Source organism: Gopherus evgoodei, chromosome 2, assembly GCF_007399415.2.
Source record: "Gopherus evgoodei ecotype Sinaloan lineage chromosome 2, rGopEvg1_v1.p, whole genome shotgun sequence".
Lineage (NCBI taxonomy): Eukaryota > Metazoa > Chordata > Testudines > Testudinidae > Gopherus > Gopherus evgoodei.
In genome coordinates this window covers 149230945-149250998 of record NC_044323.1, presented here as the reverse complement: position 1 = coordinate 149250998, position 20054 = coordinate 149230945, and the positions used below count along the sequence as shown (strand labels likewise).

Here is a 20054-nt window from a genome sequence, read left to right as displayed (position 1 = left end):
TAGGGACTGGTTTATGGGGAAGTTATTCCAGAACAAATTGGGGGTGTGAATTTAAAGTGTAAAGAGCTATTCCAGAATAGCTCCTTGTTGGATGTTCATATTCCAGAATAAGAGGTTCACATAAACATAAAATAGGGAGGTATTGCACACATAGGGAGGTATTGCAGACTAGCATACTCCACAATAGCTATTCAGGTCAATTTCCCCATGCAAACATTCCCTAAATTGGGAATGCTGAACATCTGGGGCAGATTGGCTGCTGGAGTCGGAAGATGATCTTTAATTGCATTGAGCTCATATTCTGGTGCAGCGGATGCGGGGAGGCAAAGGTACCTGAGGGGAGGAGACTGTGAGGGAGGGGGTTGGAGCAAACATGATCAGCTGAGGACAGAGATAGACCAGTCAAACTGTGGAAGATATTATCGGTGTTCATACTCCTGCAATTGATCTGCAGCTTCAATTTTTGGTTGGCTCAGGCTGGCTCCTCTGTGCTGGTTCTTTCCCAAAGGCCATATAGCTGGAGGTGAGAAGAAATGCTGCATGGGTCCTAGCGCTGCCAGAGGAGGGGTCTCCCCTGTACATTCTTCTTGGTAGGAGGGGTGGCCCTGACTGGGTCCCATTTTACCCTCCCATGCAGTAGCACTTGCTTAAGCTGCTCTGACAGCTTCAGTTTCTGGCTGGCTCCTCCCTGAGGTTTATTTCTCCTAACCCACATGGCTGGGGAGAGTGAAGGCACTGCAGGGCTCCCAATGCCCCCAGGGAGAAGGTCAATGAGATTTTTAGGCTATGTCTACAACAAATGCTATACCAGACTCTGAATCTGACTCAGGGCCACCCAGAGGATTCAGGGGACCTGGGACAAAGCAATTTTGGGGGCCCCTTCCATAAAAAAAAATTGCAGTACTATACAATACTATATTCTCGTGAGGACCTCTGCAGGGCCCAGTGCAAATTGCCCGACTTGCTCCCCCCCCCCGCCACGGGCAGCCCTGGGAAAAATAAACCTTCCGCATCTCAGCACAAACCCAGTTTTGAGAAAACTTCTTTACAAAGTATCACTGGTTCTCAGCATCAGCTAGTGCTAAAAGGCACTAAAGCTCATTAAAAGGGTTGGACAAATATTTTCCATCAAAACTTTTTCTAGATCAAAAACTAGGAGTTTTTAAAAAGCAGAAAAAAATCACGGACAATGTCTGCTTTCCATCAAAATTTGTTGTGGTTTTTTTAATTGAAAAGCGGAAATTAGTCTGCCAAAACCTGAATATGGTTTGGGGTTTCAGAAGTGTGTGGCCAGATATTTGCTGCTTGCTGTGTTTGATTGTTCAAAGAAACAATAAAAAAATTCTGCTTAAAAAAAATCCAAAACTTTTGAACCACCTCAGCTTGTGACCAAACGCCTGAGCCCATCCAGTCAGAGATTTTTCCAGGTTTCTGATACTATGCTGGCTTCTTTAACTCATATCTGTCTCCATAATTTTGGGTTCATTTAGGTCAGAACATAAGCACAGCCATACTGGGTCAAACCAAAGGTCCATCCAGCTCAGTATCCTGTCTACCGACAATGGCCAATGCCAAGTGCCCCAGAGGGAGTAAACCTAACAGGTAATGATCAAGTGATCTCTCTCCTGCCATCCATCTCCACGCTCTGACAAACAGAGGCTAGGGACACAATTCCTTACCCATCCTGGCTAATAGCCATTAATGGACTTAACCTCCATGCATTTATCTGTTTCCTAGAGACTGGCTCCATGGGGTCCCTCACAAACTGGAGACGGTTACTGTGGGTTTGTCTTTAGTATAGCTTATGTACATACTCCACAAACTGAGCATTTGAGCTTGTTCCAGAATCTGGGATGAGCCTATGTTGTGAAAACTGAAATGCTCAAAATAGCACATGCATGTGAATGGACACAGGGTGCGAAAATTAAATTAACCCAGGGGGTCTCAAACTGGGGGTCAGGACCCCTCAGGGGGGTCACAAGGTTATTACTGGGGGTCGTGAGCTGTTAACCTCCACCTCAAACCCCGCTTTGCCTCCAGCATTTATAATACTGTTAAATATATAAAAAAGTGTTTTTAATTTATAAGGGGGGGGTTGCACTCAGAGGTTTGCTGTGTGAAAGGGGTCACCAGTATAAAGTTTGAGAACCACTGAATTGACCCCTCTGGAGCCTCATGGAATGTGGGGCTGGGGGGTCTCCCTTGGTAGGGTTGGGAAGGATATTGCTCTTCTCATGTGATCCCTCCCCCAGTGGCTAATTTTAAATGAAGTTACCTTCCCCTGACATGAATCTCCCTGTGGCACTGAAATTAAACATAGACTATAATTTGGCATTTGAGAAGTGAAAGGCATGGTGGCCCTAATGGAAAAGCTAACAGCTTGGCTCTTCTGCAAGCCTCAAACTGCTGAATGAGCTTTAGGGTAGGGAAGGCTGTGCCTCCCGAACAGCCTGGCCCTGCCCCCTATCCAACCTCCACCCACTTCCTGCCCCTCAGCTGCCTGCCCCCCTCAGAATCCCCGACCTATCCTGCACCTTGTCCCCTCATTGTCCCCCCAGAGACCCCACCCCTCACCACCACCCCACTCGTGCTCCCTGTCCCCTGACCGCCCTGACCCCTGCTGAGTCCTGACAGACCCCCGGAATGCCCATGATCCAACCCCCCCCGACCCTGTCCCCTGACCGCCCCCCCAACCTCTGCCCCCTCCCTGTGCCCTGACTGTCCCCAGGACTACCTGCCCCTTAGCCAACCCCACCCCGGCCCTGGCCCCTTACCCCCGACTTCCCCCTCACCCAGAGCCTCAGCCCATCCAGCAGTGTCCCTCACCAGCTGCAGCGTGGCTCCAGCAGGGTCCCGGAGCTCCGTCCCGCTCAGAGCTGCGTGATAAGGGGGCGGGGCTGCAAGCTCTGGGCTGATCGGAGGGAGCTGAGCTCGTCTGGAGCCCGCAGCCCTGCTCCCTGACCACGCAGCTCTGAGTGGGGCGGAGCTCAGGGGCCCCGCAGAGCCATGCTGCACCGCTGTTCAGGGATGCTGCTGGAAACGCTGAGGCTCTGAGAGAGGGGTGGAGATGGGGTCGGGTGGGGCCGGGAGCCTCAACCATTCTCGTGGGGCCCCTGCAGAGCCTGGGGCCTGGGGCAAATTGCCCCACTCTGGGCAGCCCTGATCTGACTCAGGTTTGAGCCCGAGTCCCCCTCCTGTCCACACACAAATCAGACTGACTCAGGTCAGCAAGCACTCAGGATCTGGGTTCTAGGATGCTGCTAAGGGGTGGGTCAGAGCCTGAATCCTGCTATGACTTGGGTCTAGGTCCTGTCATTTTGCAGCGTGGACACAACTCAAGCTGCAGACTTGAGTCAGAAGGACTGTGTAGCACACTACAGTTGAGTTAACATGGCCACGAGACCTGGGTCCAGCAATTGTAAGCCCAAGTTTACAATGCAGCGTGGATGCTCAAGCATGAGCTTGGAAACACGGAATCTTCAGACCCGGGTTTACAATGCAGTGTAGACATACCTGAAGAAGCCAGCCTCAGGCAACAGTGACCCCACACCTTTTCCAAATAGTGATTTCAGAACCTGATGCACAAAAGCCTAAATAACAAAAGTGATTAAAACCAGACTTGCCAGTGGTTCTGATTTGGCCAGGACTTCCCCTTATATCCGTCCAGGACTGTCTCTTCTTGGGACAACTCCCCGGTGCCCCTGTGGGAGCACACAGGGGTCTGAGAGGGCAGGTGGGGCAGTGCGCTGAGGTGGTAGGGGAGCTGGGGCTGACTGCTGTTAGCCAGGTGGGTGGGGGAGCCTGAAAGGAAGCTAACTGGGGTGCATGGTGGGCAGGGCCGCCCAGAGGGGGGGCAAGTGGGGCAATATGCCCCAGGCCCCACAGGGGCCCCGCGAGCCCTGGCCTGGCAGCGATCTGGATCTTTGGCAGCATTTCGGCAGCAGGGGGGCCCTTCAGTGCTGCCGAAGACGCGGAGCGACTGAAGGGCCCCCCGCCGCCGAAGACTCCGACCGCTGCTGGGTGAGTACAAGCGCTGCAGCTCCCCCTCTTTGCCCCAGGTCCCCTGAATCCTCTGGGCCAGGGCCGGCTCCGGGGTAAAAGAAAAAAAACGCCGCGATCGCGATCAGCGGCAGCTCCACCACACTGCTTTCTTCTTTGGCAGTAATTCGGTGACAGGTCCTTCCCTCTGAGAGGGACCGAGGGACCCGCCGCCAAATTGCCGCTGAAGAGGCCGACATGCCACCCAGGGCCAGCACTTCCATTTAGGCAACCTAGGCGGTCACCTAGGGCGCCAGGATTTGGGAGGGCGGCAGACTGCTCCAGTTGACCTCCCGCAGGCGTGCCTGCGGAGGGTCCGCTAGTGCGGCGGCTCTGGTGGAGCATCCGCAGACACGCCTGTGGGAGGTCCACCAGAGCCGTGGGCCCAGTGAGCCGGCCCTGCGCCTAGGGCGCCAAAAACCCTGGCGCTGCTCCTGATGCCGCCCCTTCCCCTTGCCCACCCTAAGCACCTGCTTGCTGAGCTGATGCCTGGAGCTAGCCCTGCTCTGGGCGGCCCTGCTGGTGGGTCACAGAAGGCATTTGTTGGTAGGAGGCTGGTGCCAGGACTGCATCCCTTACCTGAAAAAGGTGTTGCTGCTGCTGCTGCTGCTCCTCCCTGCCTGGGATTCAGAGAAGTTTCCTGGCTTTTTTTTCAGCAGCCCCATGCAGACTGAAGGTGTAATTGTAGTTGTGTGGCCGCTGCCTTCCTGTGGCCCAGCTGGTTCAGGTGATACTAAAAGAAACCAAGCAAAGACATGTAATGAATAACCACAGCTTCCAGCCGTCACGGGTGGGCTGGGGCAATGTTACTGAGTTTGGAACCCTCGGCTGGGGTCAATGCCCTGTTGCTTTGGCGACTCTGAGATTCCTCACTCTCCACTCTCATTTCCCATCCAGAAAAGCAACAAATGGCTGCAGTGCGGTAAGGAAAGTCCAGCAGGGCTAGCCTGCAGGCATGTGGGCGCCAGGAGACAGCTAGCTGCTTATGAGCTAAGTCTGCTTCCCTCTCCCCTTCAGTCAAACAACCAGGAGTCCTGCCTATATGGCCACATGCTAGTTCCTCAACTGGGGCGGCAGGAGAATCAGAATGCCAAGGAGCCTGCGTACGCAAGTGCTAAAGAAACCATATTATCACAGGGACTATGTGTCTGCCCGAGTCTGGGACAAAGATGTGACTCCATGTAGCAGAACTGCCAGTCTCAGGAGTCAGCCCCCGAAAAGCATAAGGGTTTTTTTTTAAGTTACATTTTTTTGGATTGTTTTTTAAATTTTTTTAACTCTCCCCCTCCCCTGACTCCCCACCTCACCTTGGTGTGTGGGACGAGTAATTTTGCCAACTCCCTCAGTGTGGGGATACTGGCCCCTGAAGTAGGAGCTCTCCCAGCTGCCTGATAGCATGGAGCTTCCAGCTGCTCACCAACCCCAACATACTAATTCATCCCCCAGTACCCACATCAGTCATGACCATCTCTCAGCCTCACCTCAGTTAGGGTTGGGGGTGTGGTGTTGTGGGCGTCTGGGAGATTGTTGTGGGTGTGTAGGGGGTATCTGGGGGCATAGCAGTAAGGTGTCTGGGGACATTGTAGGGGTTGTGGTGTTGGGGGTGACTGGAGGGTATAGGGGGTGTCTGGGGGGTATAGGAATGAGGTGTCTGGGGATGGTGTGGGGGTTGTGGTGTTGGAGGATGTGTGGGCGTCTGGGGGTGTAGGAATGAGGTGTCTGGTGATGATATGGGGGTGTGGTGTAGGAGGTGTTTGTTGGGGGGCTGGGGGATGTTGCAGGGGTGTGATGTTAGGGGATGTTGTGGAGGTGTAGGAATGAGGTGTCTGGGGACGGTGTTGGAGGCCGTTGTGGGGGTGTCTGGGGGGATGTTGCAGGGGTCTCTGGGGGTGTAGGAATGAGGTGTCTGGGGACAGTGTGTGGGGTCTAGGGGGTGTCTGTGGGGGGACAGAGGGATGTTTTGGTAGGGATGTAGGAATGAGGTATGTGGGGACGGATTGGGGGTGTCTGTGGGGGGATGTTGCGGGGCAGGCAGGTCTGTGGGGTGGATGTGGCAGGGGGTGTCTGGTGGGATATGATGAGGGCTATGGGGGGTGTCTGAGGTGTGTCTCTGGGGGTGTCTGTGGGGGGATGTGATGGGGAGCTGAGGGGGGTGTCTGGGGGTGATGTCTGGGGTGTGTGACGCGGGGTGTCTGGGTGCGTGTGTGATGGGGAGCTGTGCGGGGGTGTCTGGGGGGGATATGGCGGGGGAGTGTCTGGTTGCTCGGGGCCGGCCCGTGGCTTTGCCCGCCCCCTACGGCCCCTCCCCATCGCGGCGCGGTCGGGAGGAGCCGGAAGGCTGAGGCGGCTCCATGGCGCTGAACCTGAGCAGGAACGGGCCGGCGCTGCAGGAGGCCTATGGCCGGGTGGTGGCCGCGGGGAGCCCGACCGACTGGTGAGGGGCCGGGTCCCCTCCCCCACGGCTCCCACTCTGCCCCCTCCCCGGGACCGGCCCCGCCCCCATTCACCCCCCCCCCCGCCGGGTCCCCTCCCCCACAGCCCCCACTCTGCCCCCTCCCCGGGACCGGCCCCGCCCCCATTCACCCCCCCCCGCCGGGTCCTCTCCCCCACAGCCCCCACTCTGCCCCCTCCCCGGGACCGGCCCCGCCCCCATTCACCCTCCCCCCCGCCGGGTCCTCTCCCCCACAGCCCCCACTCTGCCCCCTCCCCGGGACCGGCCCCGCCCCCATTCACCCCCCCCCCGCCGGGTCCTCTCCCCCACAGCCCCCATTCTGCCCCCTCCCCGGGACCGGCCCCGCCCCCATTCACCCCCCCCGGCCGGGTCCTCTCCCCCACAGCCCCCATTCTGCCCCCTCCCCGGGACCGGCCCCGCCCCCATTCACCCCCCACCCGCCGGGCCCCCCACTGCTGGGGACCGGCCCCACCCCCATTCACCCCCCCCGCCGGGTCCCCTCCCCCACGGCCCCCACGCTGCCCCCTCCCGGGGACCGGCCCCGCCCCCATTCACCCCCCCCCGCCGGGTCCCCTCCCCCACGGCCCCCACGCTGCCCCCTCCCGGGGACCGGCCCCGCCCCCATTCACACACCCCCCGCCGGGTCCCCTCCCCCACAGCCCCCACGCTGCCCCCTTCCCGGGACCAGCCCCGCCCCCATCCACCCCCCACCCGCCGGGCCCCCCACTGCTGGGGACCGGCCCCACCCCCATTCACACCCCCCCGCCGGGTCCCCTCCCACACGGCCCCCACTCTGTCCCCCTCCCTGCCCCCATCCAGTCCGCCGGGTCTCCTTTCTCCTCCCCCTTCCCCCGCCGGCCCCCCGTTTCTTGGCTCTGTTCCCTCTTCTGTCCTCCATCCATCCCCACTGCTGGGGACTGGCTCTGCCCCCCCCCCCATCCAGCCTGCTACCCCCCGACTGGCTCTGTGCCACACCCTTCTGGGCTCCCCCTCCCTGAGACCAGCCCTGTCCCCGCCTGGCCCCCCACTCTCGGGGCCTGGGCCCTCCCCATTGTACCATCCCCACACCCCAGCAGGACTGGGACCTCCCCAGAAACCCTCCCCTCAGCTCAGAATGGCTCACTTCCTCTTCCCGCGTGGTAGGGCATGGGGTGGGGGTGATGGAGATGCAGATGGGGGGTGGGCTTGCTGGGGCAGGGTGTGGCTGTGGGGCCTCGGCAAGGGAGGCACGTGTGAGTCACATGAGCATAGATGGCGCTGGGGCTATGCTGGTTGGGGTGGCGTGACACCAGCTGTGGGTTAGTGGTTGAAGAAGGATATGTGTTTGGCAAGCAAGTGGGTTGCTGTAGGAGACAAGTGGTGGGGAAGTGGATGGCTGCCAGAATAACACAAGAGGGGATGGGATGTGGTGGGGATTGTATAGCACCTGGGATGGCATATGAAGAAGGGAGTGACACAATCAAGATGGGGCTAGCATCTGCTCTGGGGAGAAGGGAGAGGGGGTGCAGCAGGAGGCTGGGCTGGTGAGGAATAATGGTGCATTGGTTACTAAAATGTCACCCCTACGCTTTATTTCAGGGCTTTGTTTACCTATGAAGGCAACAGTAATGACCTGCGAGTGGCTGGCACTGGAGGTGAGTGCATCTGGGAAAGGCCACCCTCTATGTGGGGCAGCTGTGCCTGTTTGGGGTCAGAATGGGTCCTTGGTTGCTGAGTGTGTGTGAGGAAGGTGGTATGGTTTAGCTTGACATGGTCGTGATGTCTGTTCAGCTTCGTAACCTGGTGCTGGCTGTTGGTGTCCTGTGTTTGTATGGAATAGCTCTGGGGATGGAGATTCTGCTTCTTCTTTCACCTCAGTTGCTTAACAAAGGACATCCCTTTCTGGGGCTGTGATGTCAGCCCGTTACTGCTTGCTCGGACTCACGGAAGTCATTGTGAAGAGTCCTGGATTAGACCCTGGGACACATACTATGGGAGGTAAGGTGAAAATGCACCTTAGCTTTTTCAGTGATCCAGTAACAGTGCCTGGGGGTGATGCTTTTTCAAAGAAGAGGTGCAGCGTAAAAGCAGAAAGAGTGGCAATTGGTAGGGGACTGTGATGTCACGTGTAACATGAAGGCAAGTTTCAATCACTCTCAAAACAGCCTTGGCTCATTTTCTTTTCCTTCCTCTTTTGTGTGGGTTTTTCTGTTTTTTTTTTTGTAAAGAAACTTGAATTTTAACACAACTAGGGTTAATGCAACAGAAAGGTAGCACAGCCACGCACCCTGAAGTCAAGGTGACTTGTGACAATAATTCCAACTTACTGTCCATATAGAGTATTTTCTGATTTGGGTTTCCCCGTTACATGTAACACTTAATATCTTGATGATTTCCACATGAAAACATACTAATTTACAGCTGAGAGTGGTAAACTGTAGGTCCCACCAACATACATCTTAAAAGCAAGGAAATTAGTATTTGTATCATTTCGTCTGTGTTCCATTCATCAGTTTCCTTTCCCAACCTCATGTTTTCCTTTCACATCCCCTGTATCGCCACATACAGCAGCTAACAGGCACCCTTGAATGCCAGCCATGTTCACTGGTTATACGTTTATGTGACTAACACAGGGTTGGTGTGACCTTTTGAAATTGTCTTGTACGTAGCTCTGTATGTGGTTTTGAATTGGCTGCAAAATGAAGGGCAGTGTCGCTCTGCACATGGTAGCTGAAGGATGGTTTTTTGGTCGTCTTCAGGAAACCCATGAAGGGGTGATGTGTGGCTGTTCATGATGGTTCCTGGTATAGTACTTTTTTTGTAGACATTGCAGAACTAAAATCTGTCTTGCTGTCGTGTGTTTATGATTAGCGTTAAGACTATATATGGCTGCCCAGGATGCGAGCGGAGGTATAAGGGCCATGGTGGTCAAAGAGAGGCATTTGAAGTTGAGAATGAGTGGAGCGTAGATAGTGTGTTGAATGATAGAGCTGCTTATTTACCCTGCTTTTTAAAGTTCATGCAACTAGGAACCTTAACTCCAAATTAATAAGTATTTTTATTTCAGGGATTGGACAGGTTTGTAATAAATGTGTATCGTTGATAGTTATTCACATGGCTAACTAGCAACGTGGCCTCTCCTGATTGGGGCCTTGATATCTCCTATGCCCTCTGCAGAACTGGGCTCCTTACCCGTGTTTTCGCACACGGGCACACCCCATGCAGCCATGCTCCTTCCCATGCCACCCTACTTGTCTACCACGATCAGATTTTAAACATTGGCACATTAGATGCATTCACTTTCCTGAGGCCCTAGGAGATCCATAGCAGTCCAGTCAAGCAAGCATCCTCCAGTCTGCCAAACTAGGACTCCCCTCTGGAGAACAGCAGGTTTGTCTCGGGGAGAAACTGCTCAGCTGGTAACTGCAACTCTTCCTCTCCTTGTCCCTGCCTGTTCCGTGATAGCAGTAGGGGCAGGCAGAGAGGAATACTTGTAGCTGGAGGTCCCGCAGTAGAGGAGCTAAGAGCTCTTCACTCAGCTTCTCCCACCCACAGCTGAGCTCCTGAGTGAGAGAAACCTGTCAGACTGGGAATCTCTTCCAGAGGTTTCACTCTTAGGGAGGGGCATAGGTGAAGAAAGGAGCCAAGGAACTTGGCAGCACAGCTGAGCTGCCAGGACCCCACTTTTCCAAGCCCGATTTTCGGATGCTCTAATTTTAGGGGTCTCCCCATCCCATTAAATTGCCTTCCAGACAAAGGGATAATTATCTTCATTTCAGTGAGTGAAAATATTCATAAGGCAAAGGACATAATGTTCTATTTGGAATGGGGCTAAGGGAGTAGATTCTCTGGAACGGAGAATCCGGAAGGTCATTTCTTAGCCTGGCTCTTCCTCTCTGCTTAACAGCCCCACTGCCAGCCTTTGTGCTTGGCTCCCGTCATGTTTCTGCCCCAACCCAATAGCTGAATTTTGGGCCAAGGCTGCACCCACATCTTCACTGATTTAGTTAGGCTCACAGTTGATGAACCGCAGGGTGCTCTCTGTAGCTCCTTCTTACTAACAAGGCTAAGATATGGTGGGAGAAGACGGAAGCTGAAATCCAGACTCGAGATGGAAGTTGCTGACAAAGCTGAGTGGCTCTGTTGCCTTTCCTTGCCTGATGACATAAGGTGGTTACAACGCGTTACTTTTGATTTTAAAGGTCAGCGGTGTTCTGGATCTGAGATGTTATCAGTGTGTGTGGAAAAGTTTGGTGGTTGTGAGGACAAGGGTTATGTGTTAAGAGGAAACCCCCTAGATGTGAGATTGTCAAGACAGCTGCGAAAGGGAGAATTTCTTAACTTTTCTTCTGTACAAGCTAGTGAGTAAAAACAGATTCTGAAAACATCACATGGAAAATTTGTCATCTTAAATGACTGGGCTAAATTTGGAGACTGAGTAGAACTATTTAGTTGTGGGTAAAATAGGGATTTTAGTCCTGCTTCAAATGCAAATCTAAATGCAACCTTCATTCTGGAATTGCTACCAATGCCTGATGATTAATATGCAACTCATGCATTTTGTGGTGGCTAAATGTGGTTGAGCCAACACTGCAGGAGGAATCTTCGATGGTGAAATTTTGCTGACATGTGAGCACTTGATTACTACTCCAGTATTAATGTTGTAGTCATGCAGGGCTGTCGGGGGAGGGAGGGGGGGCAAGTGGGGAAATTTGCCCCGGGCCCCACAGGAGCCCCCACGAGAATATAATATTCTACCGTATTGCAACTTTTTTTTTATGGAAGGGGCCCCCAAAATTGCTTTGCCCCAGGTCCCCTGAATCCTCTGGGTGGCCCTGTACTCATGGTAGTTTTTAGCATTTAATTGTAAGTGGAGAGGTATCGTGGGTAATGTTGCACTTTCTATTCTAAGTCCCTCTTGTCACACTCTCATCCCTTTCAACTTCTGGGCTGAGATATCCAAGGCTTGGCCACTGCCTGAGGGTGAATTTTCGTTTTCCTTTTAAAGTTTGAATATCAGCTGTTTGGTGGGAGGGGACATGTGCTTTTCCCATGATGTAACTTCTTGACAAGAATTTTTTTGAGAAGCCGTACACACGCAACAGCTAGAAGCGGGGAAACTGAAGTTGAAATTTGGCAGGGAAGGCCTTTGCGAGTCCTGTGAAAATGAGCTTTGAAAACCTTGTGCTGCACAAGCTCAGTTGAATTTCGCCCATGTGCTAACCTCATAAAATGGGACATTGAAGAAGACCAGCCTGACTGCACATGTGCAGCTAAGTCAGCCCTGCATGTGGTCCTTGTAAGGTGAACAGGGAACAAAGGACAGTTCCCATGCATAGGAAGCACCCTGCTTTGATGCACCTTAGGAGCTTTGCTGCTGAGGGGCTTCTTTCTGGTGGCCTCCGGTAAGCGTGTTGGTTGTTCTGCTGCAGTCTAGGCCAGTAGTTCGGATGCTCAAAATTCTCTTGAGGCTGGTGTCTGGATATTAAGATGCCAAATATTAAGTTGCACTGTTAATGAAGCAGTAAGGCTGCACTCAAAAGCCAGAAAAGGACAAAGTTAATGTTGCCCGCGTAGTCTTAACTCCACGTCTTTGTGCATAAACTGCATTCTGGCACTGTTCTGTTAGTCCAGACCATCTCTCAAATGATATCATAGCATAGGCTTATCCCATCTTTTTACTGCAACTGTGGGTCCATGCGTAACATCCACAGCACTGCTCTGTGTATGACAGACTGCAGACATGGCAGTTTTTTATAGGAAAAGTACCTAACAAACTCTTCTTACACAACAGAGTAACCACAGTAATGGTGAAAATCTGAAGTGTATAGAAACCACCTACGTTTGCAGCTAATTTAGCTGCATAGTGGAGTGTCTCGTGCCCTGTTACACCTACAAATCATACTGCTGTGGGTGCTGCTGGCTGACAAGAAACCGGTTGTGCTGACCAGATATCTGTGCAGGGAGCTCGGGGGAAGCTGGCTTTCCAGTTTGTGTGTGTGCATGTTCTCTTATTTTGAGCTTGCTGCTAAAATGAAATGGGAGGAAGGAACACGCAGCTGGAGACTTTGTCAAGCTGGTCTAGTTTCAGTTTAAACAGGAGCCCCTTCAAGAAGCCCCATCCAAAGAGGTGACCGGTGTTCATTCCTGAGCCTCTGTTCCTGCCATGTTCGCTTATGCATATTACTTTAAGGAATCTGGATCCCACTGGAATCAGTGATAACTCCCATTGACTTTAATGGGACCAGGATGTGCCCATTACTGTTTCAATACAACTTCATGTACAAACTTGTGTCTAGAGTTTAGAGCCATCTGCTACTGCTTTGAAAACAGTCAGTATATTGAAATATTTAATTACAATGAAGTGCCTTGGAATATATGTCCATTTATGGTAAGAGTGGTTTTCATTTGACATACTTTTTATTTTAGACCCTGTAGGAATCTGGCCTCTTTCCAGGTGAAATGTGAAGGGGTGTTTTTAAGGATGCCAGGGCTCTGAAGAGGTCCTGCTTCTTCCATGTGATCCATAAAATTGCAAACTCTAGCAGAGCTGTGTGGATTTGTTGGTTTAGGAGGAGGCCTCTAACCAGGAGCTGAGTTTGTTCTGACTGCTCATGGCCATGCAGTAGGAGACATCTCCCCATCTCACCAGGGGCTGAGTTTCAGGAGTGGGGACTGTATACATCCACAGATAGGACTCTCATCGGGGGCTGTGCTTGTTCTGTGTGTCCATGTGCACTGATGGAGGACTCACACCGGCCGGTGATCTGTTCTCTTCAAGAGCGTGGGAAGTCTTGCCATAGTGTCTAGTGGAGACTGGGGCATGAACAAGAGTGAGCTGGCTGAAGCTGGGCCTGGACAGGACTGAGGTGAAGATGGTGGGTTGGGGGAATCAGCTGGAGGAGATGATGGAAGTAATATCGGCCTCTTTGATTGGAGGAGTACTTCCACCATTCATTAATGATGTTTGCAGCTTAGGGGTGACTCTCGGCCCCAAGTTGCTATTTGATGATTTCAGCAGTAACCCTGTCAGCTTTTTACCATCTGTGTTTGGCTTGGAGGCTGGTCCTTTTCTTTCGGATGTTGTTCAGACCTTTGTCATCTCGGTGAGGCTATTGTCATGCACACTATGTGGGGCTGCACCTTAGAGCCATTCTGCTGGGAACAAGTGACAGCAGTGCTGTAGGGTCAGCTCTGGCTGCCCATTGGTCTTAGGGTGGAGCTCAAGATGTTGGTGATGACCGCTAAAGCTCTAAGTGGCCTGGAACTGGCCTCCTTGAGGAATCTCCCCTCTCCCAGCCCATACTGCCATAGCTATGGTCAGCGGGGGTGCTCAAACTGGATCCGCCTCATTATAGAAGAGAGAGGTGGCTGGCAAGGCATTCTCTGTGAGAGCTCCAGGACTCTGGAACTTGCTGTCCCGCCTTGGTCTGAAAAAGCCCAACTCTGGCTTTCAGTGCACACTGCAAGAGACACCTGCTTGGCAAGGCTCTGGAGGAAAAGCTCAGGGTCTTCCTAGATGATGAAAGCTGGCTTCCCTCCTGAGTTCCTGTGGAACTGGTTTCAGCCTTGCTGAGGTTTAATTGTATTTCTTGTGTGGTTATGTTAGTGTGCCTGGGACCTTGGATAGATGTCTTTAATATTTTTTTATAACCTCATTTGGTAGGAATAAGAAACAGAAGCAGACAAACTTTCAGGTCCCATTATCATGGACACATCACTGTTGATGAAGGCTGCTGACAATTCAGTTTTATTTTCTCAACAGTTTGTTTCTTAGTTGGATGTTTTTCTGAGGGGCGCTCATGGTAATTTTTCCTCAAGACTGAGATGGTTGGATCAATCTCACTCTGCGTATCTCTCTCCCTTTCTATCTCTGTGGAAATAACTGTACAGATGGCGGCCTGGAGGAGCTGGTGGAGGAGCTCAACAGTGGTAAGGTGATGTACGCTTTCTGTCGGGTAAAGGATCCCAATTCTGGCCTTCCCAAATACGTCATCATCAATTGGGTAAGTAGAGATGGACTGTTTCTGTTAGAATGTGGAGCCTTAGGTACATGTTTGATTCTCTCTCTAGGTGGGAAAGGATACACCTTTGAACCAGAGCTGCCAGCATCTAGAAAGCTAAGGCTGCGATTATGTCATGGAATCCATGACTTCCATTGACCTCTGTGACATCTCCTGCCCTGGGCCTGGAGCTCCCAGCCAACCCTCCTCCGCAGCTCCTGCCCTGCTGGGGGGACCCTGCAGCTGCCTAGCTGCAGCGGTTGGCTAGGAGACCCCACAGGCAGGGGGAACCCAGAGCTTCCACTCACTGCAGCGGTGGGGGGACCGAGAGCCCCAGCAGCAGTGGGTGCTGATCTGCCTCCCCATTTTGTCACAGATATTTTTGGTAAAAAGTCAGGGACAGGTCACGGGCTTCCGTGAATTTTTGTTTATTGCCCGTGACCTGTCCCTGACTTTTTACTAAAAATATCCGTGACAAAAACTTTGCCCTATAGATAGCTAATGCTTGGAATGCCTTCGGGGCCAGAGTGAAACTCCCCGAAAAACACATGCAAACTGCTAAGAATTCAGATGAACAAAATGGGGAGATGTTCCTAGGCCTTCTGAGGTGCTCTCTTCTTGTTAAGAGGATAAGAACTGGCATACTAGGTCAAACCAGTCCTTTTAGCCCGTTATCGTATCTCCAACAGTGACCAGTATCAGAGCTTCAGGGGGAGTGTACAGAACAGGGCAGTTGTCCTAATCCACCCATCTTCCCCTCCCCATTTCTGGCAGATTTAGGGACATCCAGAACATGGGATGCATTTCTGACCTTCTTGGCTAATAGCCACTGATGGACCTGTCCTCCATGAACTTATCCAGTTCTTTTTTGAACACAGTTATACTTTGGTCATCACGGCACAGTTCCACAGATTAATTGTATGTTGTGTGAAAAAGTATTTCCTCTTTATTGTATTAAACCTGCTGCCTGCTAATTTCATGGAGTGACCTCTGTTTTTTGTATTGTGGGAAAGGGAAAATAACACTTCCCTATTCATTTTTTTCCCCACACCATTCGTGATTTTATAGACCTTCTATCATTGCTCCCACCTTAATTATCTCTCTTTAAGCTAAACAGTCCCAATATTTTTAGTGTCTCCTCATATGGAAGCCATTCCATACCCTCGATCATCTTTGCTGCCCTTCACTGAACCTTGTCCATTTCAACTATATCCTTTTGAGATGGGCTGACCAGAAATGGACACAGAATCAAGGTGTGGGCACACCATGGATTATTATGGTAGTTAAACTAGCAGTAAATATTATTGGATTATTTAGGTTAAGGTTATTAAGGCTGTAAATATCTTGGAAATAATCTCTCTAGAGCATTATAGCTAGAATAAAATGTTTGAAAATGAGGAAAAATTGGAGTTGAGATTCCACAGACAGAGCATGCACGGCGCTGTTCTTTATTCTGTATAGGTTGTTGTACTGCATTCATATCTGAGCGCCTTCCAGCAGTACAGTGGAAGCCATGTGACGACATGTCTGCCATGTGTTGTTTGTTCTCTCAACCCTCTCGCCGGGGGAGAAGCCTATGCAGTGGAGTATCTTGTTTTGGGAGGGTTTTAGGTATTTTGAAATGTACGTGTTGCTTAGTATTGATGTTAGAAGGCCAGTCAAAGAAGGTGCCTGCGCTTGCAGCAGAAGGTGGTGAGTTTGTGATGGTCCTTATTGCAGATTCACCCACCAATCCGTGAGTGTTACAGGTCCCCCTCTGGGCCTGATCCAGGGGAAAATGCAAGTCTGTTGCAGCTCCACCTTTGGCACCTTGGCTGTTGGGCTCAAGCTGTAGCAGCTTCTGCTTTCAGCCGTTGAGGTTCTCAGTTGAATCCCTGGTGTGTCAGCTAAGATGGCAGTCAGGTTTACTGGCCCAGTGTCCAGGAGTAGGATCCTGTTCCCGAGGAACCAGGCACTGGTAGCTCTTGAGAGGGTTAGCAGAGAGGGGGTCTGCCACTTGGATGCTTCTTTTACATTCATCTCTTACATTCCTCTCCTTTGCTTTAAGTAATGCTGCCAGAGCTTTACCATGGGCACGCAGCATCTCTTCCCCTCAATCTGGCCTCCATCTCACCCTAGCATGGGTGATAGCTGTGATGTCCTGTTTCAAGGAGCCATGTGGGGAAGGGGCCCTTGTCTGAGTAGAGTGCTACACAGTCCTTGAGATGAGGTTCTAGGTACTGATGGTTTCTCTTTGCAGACTGGCGAAGGCGTGAATGATGTGAGAAAAGGAGCTTGTGCCAACCATGTCAGCACCATAGCAAACTTCTTAAAGGTACAAGCATGTTTTTATGATGATCTCCCTGGACCCTCCCTTTGCTGTTGTTTGGCCTCCCTATTATGCCAGATCTGCAGCACTGGCTTTTTGCCCTTCCTACTGGGAAAGGCCCGAGGGAGGTACAGCAAGTATTTCAGGACTCTGGCCGCTCCATATTTACAGCCTGGGATCTTCCCGGGTGAGCATGGGCTTCTCCTGGAACAGAAACACAGCAAAATGCCACAGCAGGGTGTGTGTTAAAATGGCAATGGCACTCAGCTGAGTCCCCTTAACCACCTGTGAATGAACCTGTTGAGCATCCTGTGGGGGCTTGTTGCTGGTAGACATGTTCTTCTAAGTTTCTTTGAGAATCAATATGTTTTAGGGGGTTTTCCCGATGAAAAATAGTTCCTGATGGAAAAAGAGACCACACGGGAGTGGAGAGCTACAAACACCCTTTCTCTCTTACGTTGTGGGTATTTACCTGTTAGATTAACAGTTCTCCCTCATATCTGGCAGCCCTTTGAGCTGCAACTTGTGGGCAAATGGCTTCTTTAAACCCTACTTTCAGTGCAGTAATGTGTCATGTCTCCTTCTGCCCTCTCTCTTTCAGTCCCTTGACCTTGGGGTTCCTTTATCCTTGCTGTTTTAGATTCAGTATTGAGTCAAGAAACTTGTGGCTCAGGTCTCTAAAGTGAAAGTTCAGGTCAACATCCTCTTCAGGAGCTCGAGGAGAATGAGTGACAGCAGCAGCCTGACCATGCCACTTCACACTCCATGAAGTGTGGGACCAGATCCTAATGACTCCCTTTGCCTCTCCCTTTCTTCCCCTCTGTGGGGATCGTACAAAAGGCAGCCAGAGGGATTGGAGGCCTCTGTTCCCATAGGAAGTGTTTGCCCCGCACATGCAGTGGTGAAATCAGGCCATTCTGCTCTTGGATGACAGTGTGTGTCCTTGGGCAGAAGGATGTAATCCTTTAGCCCTCGGAATCAAGTTTCTCATAACTGTGCTGCTCTTTTTCTCTGCCCAGGGCGCCCATGTGACGATAAATGCTCGGGCGGAGGAGGATGTGGAACCTGACTCAATCATGGAGAAAGTTGCCAAGGCTTCTGGCGCAAACTACAACTTCCATAAAGAAAGTAGCAGGTTCCAGGATTCAGGCCCTCAGACGCCAGTGGTGAGTTCCTGGGACCTTTCTAAGTAACCTTTGCACCTCTGGGCTGCAGGGACAGCAGGGATCTAGCTACCAGTGTCTCAGCGGTGTGGCAAGTAGGGCTGCTCAACTCTGATCCTGGTGTGCCGGCTGATCCTGGTGTGAAGATGCACTTGTCCTGAAGCTAGCTGTGGTATTCTTCATGGCCTCACCCTCTATATCTCAGAACTTCTTTCTCTGGAGCTGATGGCTAGTGCCAGGATGAAATGAGAGACCAGCCTCAGTGTATTGTCTATAGTGACTCCAAAGCAACAACACTGGAATTTCTAAAGCACCCCTCCCAAGATGTTAGAGTTCACATGTGTCAGCCCACAAAAATTAGCGTAAGAGCAAATTCTTTTCAATTTCAAACATCGATTTTTGTGCTTTCACTTTTCAAACACTGCACAGGCATCAGTTCATCTGAACACTAGAAAAGATCCACACTCAGTACGTCAGGGTCAGGTTGCTGACCGTCTCAGCTTGGTCACTGAATGGTATTTTCTTGGTCATCTTAATCATCTGTGTCTTGGTGCTGTTTCATTGCTATTTGTGTCTGTCTTCCTTTCTCTTGTTATTGAAGATCCTTTGCTGATCTTGTGATGAGCTCTTAGCTTCTTAGCTTCCCAGGTGCTGGGGGAAGACCTATTCTTCAAATATCTATATATTTACCACTGTCTTTTTCCTTTTGGGTAATTTCCCTCCCTTATCCTGCCAGTTTTGTCTGTCTCTAAAATGCAACTCTCAAATTACAACTTCCTGTCTCTCACTGGGCCAGACTTCAGGGTTTGGCTCATGTGAAGTTATAAACTGGCTTTCAACATTCCATTGGACTTTCCCTTTCCAGGGCCCTCTCCAAGGTTGGGGGAATGTGGAGACCACATCGCCGATTGTACAGAAGCAGGCACTTAATGGTCCCATTGAACAGTTCTAGGTGCACTATTCTGGGAGGGGAACCTGAAAGATGCAGGGCTGTATTTCCAGCCTGCTGCAATTTTCTGACAACTAGATCCTGATTGTGTACAGACTGCCTCAGCTGTGTGCTTCTCTTGTCCACCTCCAGAGTTCTGTCTACCAGAAGACAAACGCCATATCTGAAATCAAGAGGGTCGGTAAAGATAACTTCTGGGCCAAAGCAGAGGTGAGTCCCCGAATATTGCATTGGTGAGGGAGGCTTGATTTGAGTAAGGTGTTTGGATTTAACCTGAACTTTTTTGTCACTAACTGCCTCTTCCTCCCCTTCCTAAGGCTGGGTTTTGCTGACTACTGGATAATGGATTCATGTCATGGGAAGGGTTTGTTCTGTTTTAGTGTGGGTGGCTGTTTCCAGCTGCTAAAGAAGTGTCTGGAAAAAGTATTGGGGACAGTCCTGATTCCTGCATGTCCTGCCGGGTTTGTGAGCAGAAGTCCTGATATTTCTTCATGAACCCAAAATACAGGAGTGAGGGCTGGAAGGAAATTGTGCTTCAGTTGAAAATTAACTGGAGACATGTGAGTTTTCATATCTGGGCAGCTCATCTCTTTGTCACTGACCCACAGTGCCTATGTAGATTCTTATTTGGTCCTCATCTCAGAACACCTGAAAGTTTCCAAAATAACAGTAAGCTCTGTTCTTCTTTCCCAGCCTTTTTGAATCATTGGCTTGAGGGGTGTGTGTGTGTGGGTGTATGTAATGAACTTACTGAGGGGAAACCGAATCAAGGAAGGGTTCTGAATATACTGAGTTCTGAATATACTGAGGTTTGTGGTCTCTTCTCTCTTGTAGCAGTGAGTTCCATAGTCTGGTCTAGCTCCGGCGAGAGTCTTGGCTCCTGCTCTCTTGAGACTCCCACTGATGCTCGGCAGATTAATGGATGAAGTGGGGTGTAGCTGTTATGGGAAGTCATGGCTGTGGAGGAGAAGGTGTCTCTTGGGGAAATAGGTCGGATTGCAAGAGGGCTGTGACTACGGAACCGGTATGCTGAGTGGAATGCTGCGGCAGATTTGGTTAAGCAGTCAGGCTGCTGCGGTCCTTAATGGGTGTTTGACTCATCCCTGGATCTAAATCCCAAGCTGTGACAATGAAGCCTGCAGGTCCTGGATGAGAACATTTC

The 20054-nt window shown here is 51.3% G+C and overlaps 1 protein-coding gene across 2 annotated transcripts in view; it reads left to right on the top strand.

Annotated features, from left to right (window-relative positions):
• The first annotated feature begins 6341 nt into the window (after positions 1-6341).
• The window catches only part of DBNL (drebrin like), a 34840-nt gene continuing 21127 nt past the window's right edge, over positions 6342-20054 (top strand). Inside the window, exons 1-6 of one of the 2 annotated variants that reach the window (XM_030551882.1) lie at positions 6342-6472; positions 8069-8124; positions 14363-14475; positions 16712-16786; positions 17800-17946; positions 19025-19102. In XM_030551882.1, coding sequence (XP_030407742.1) covers positions 6390-6472; positions 8069-8124; positions 14363-14475; positions 16712-16786; positions 17800-17946; positions 19025-19102 — 552 coding nt within the window. In that variant the 5' untranslated portion in view covers positions 6342-6389. The remainder of the gene's footprint in view (positions 6473-8068; positions 8125-14362; positions 14476-16711; positions 16787-17799; positions 17947-19024; positions 19103-20054) is intronic. The other variant, XM_030551881.1, reaches the window with a different exon arrangement.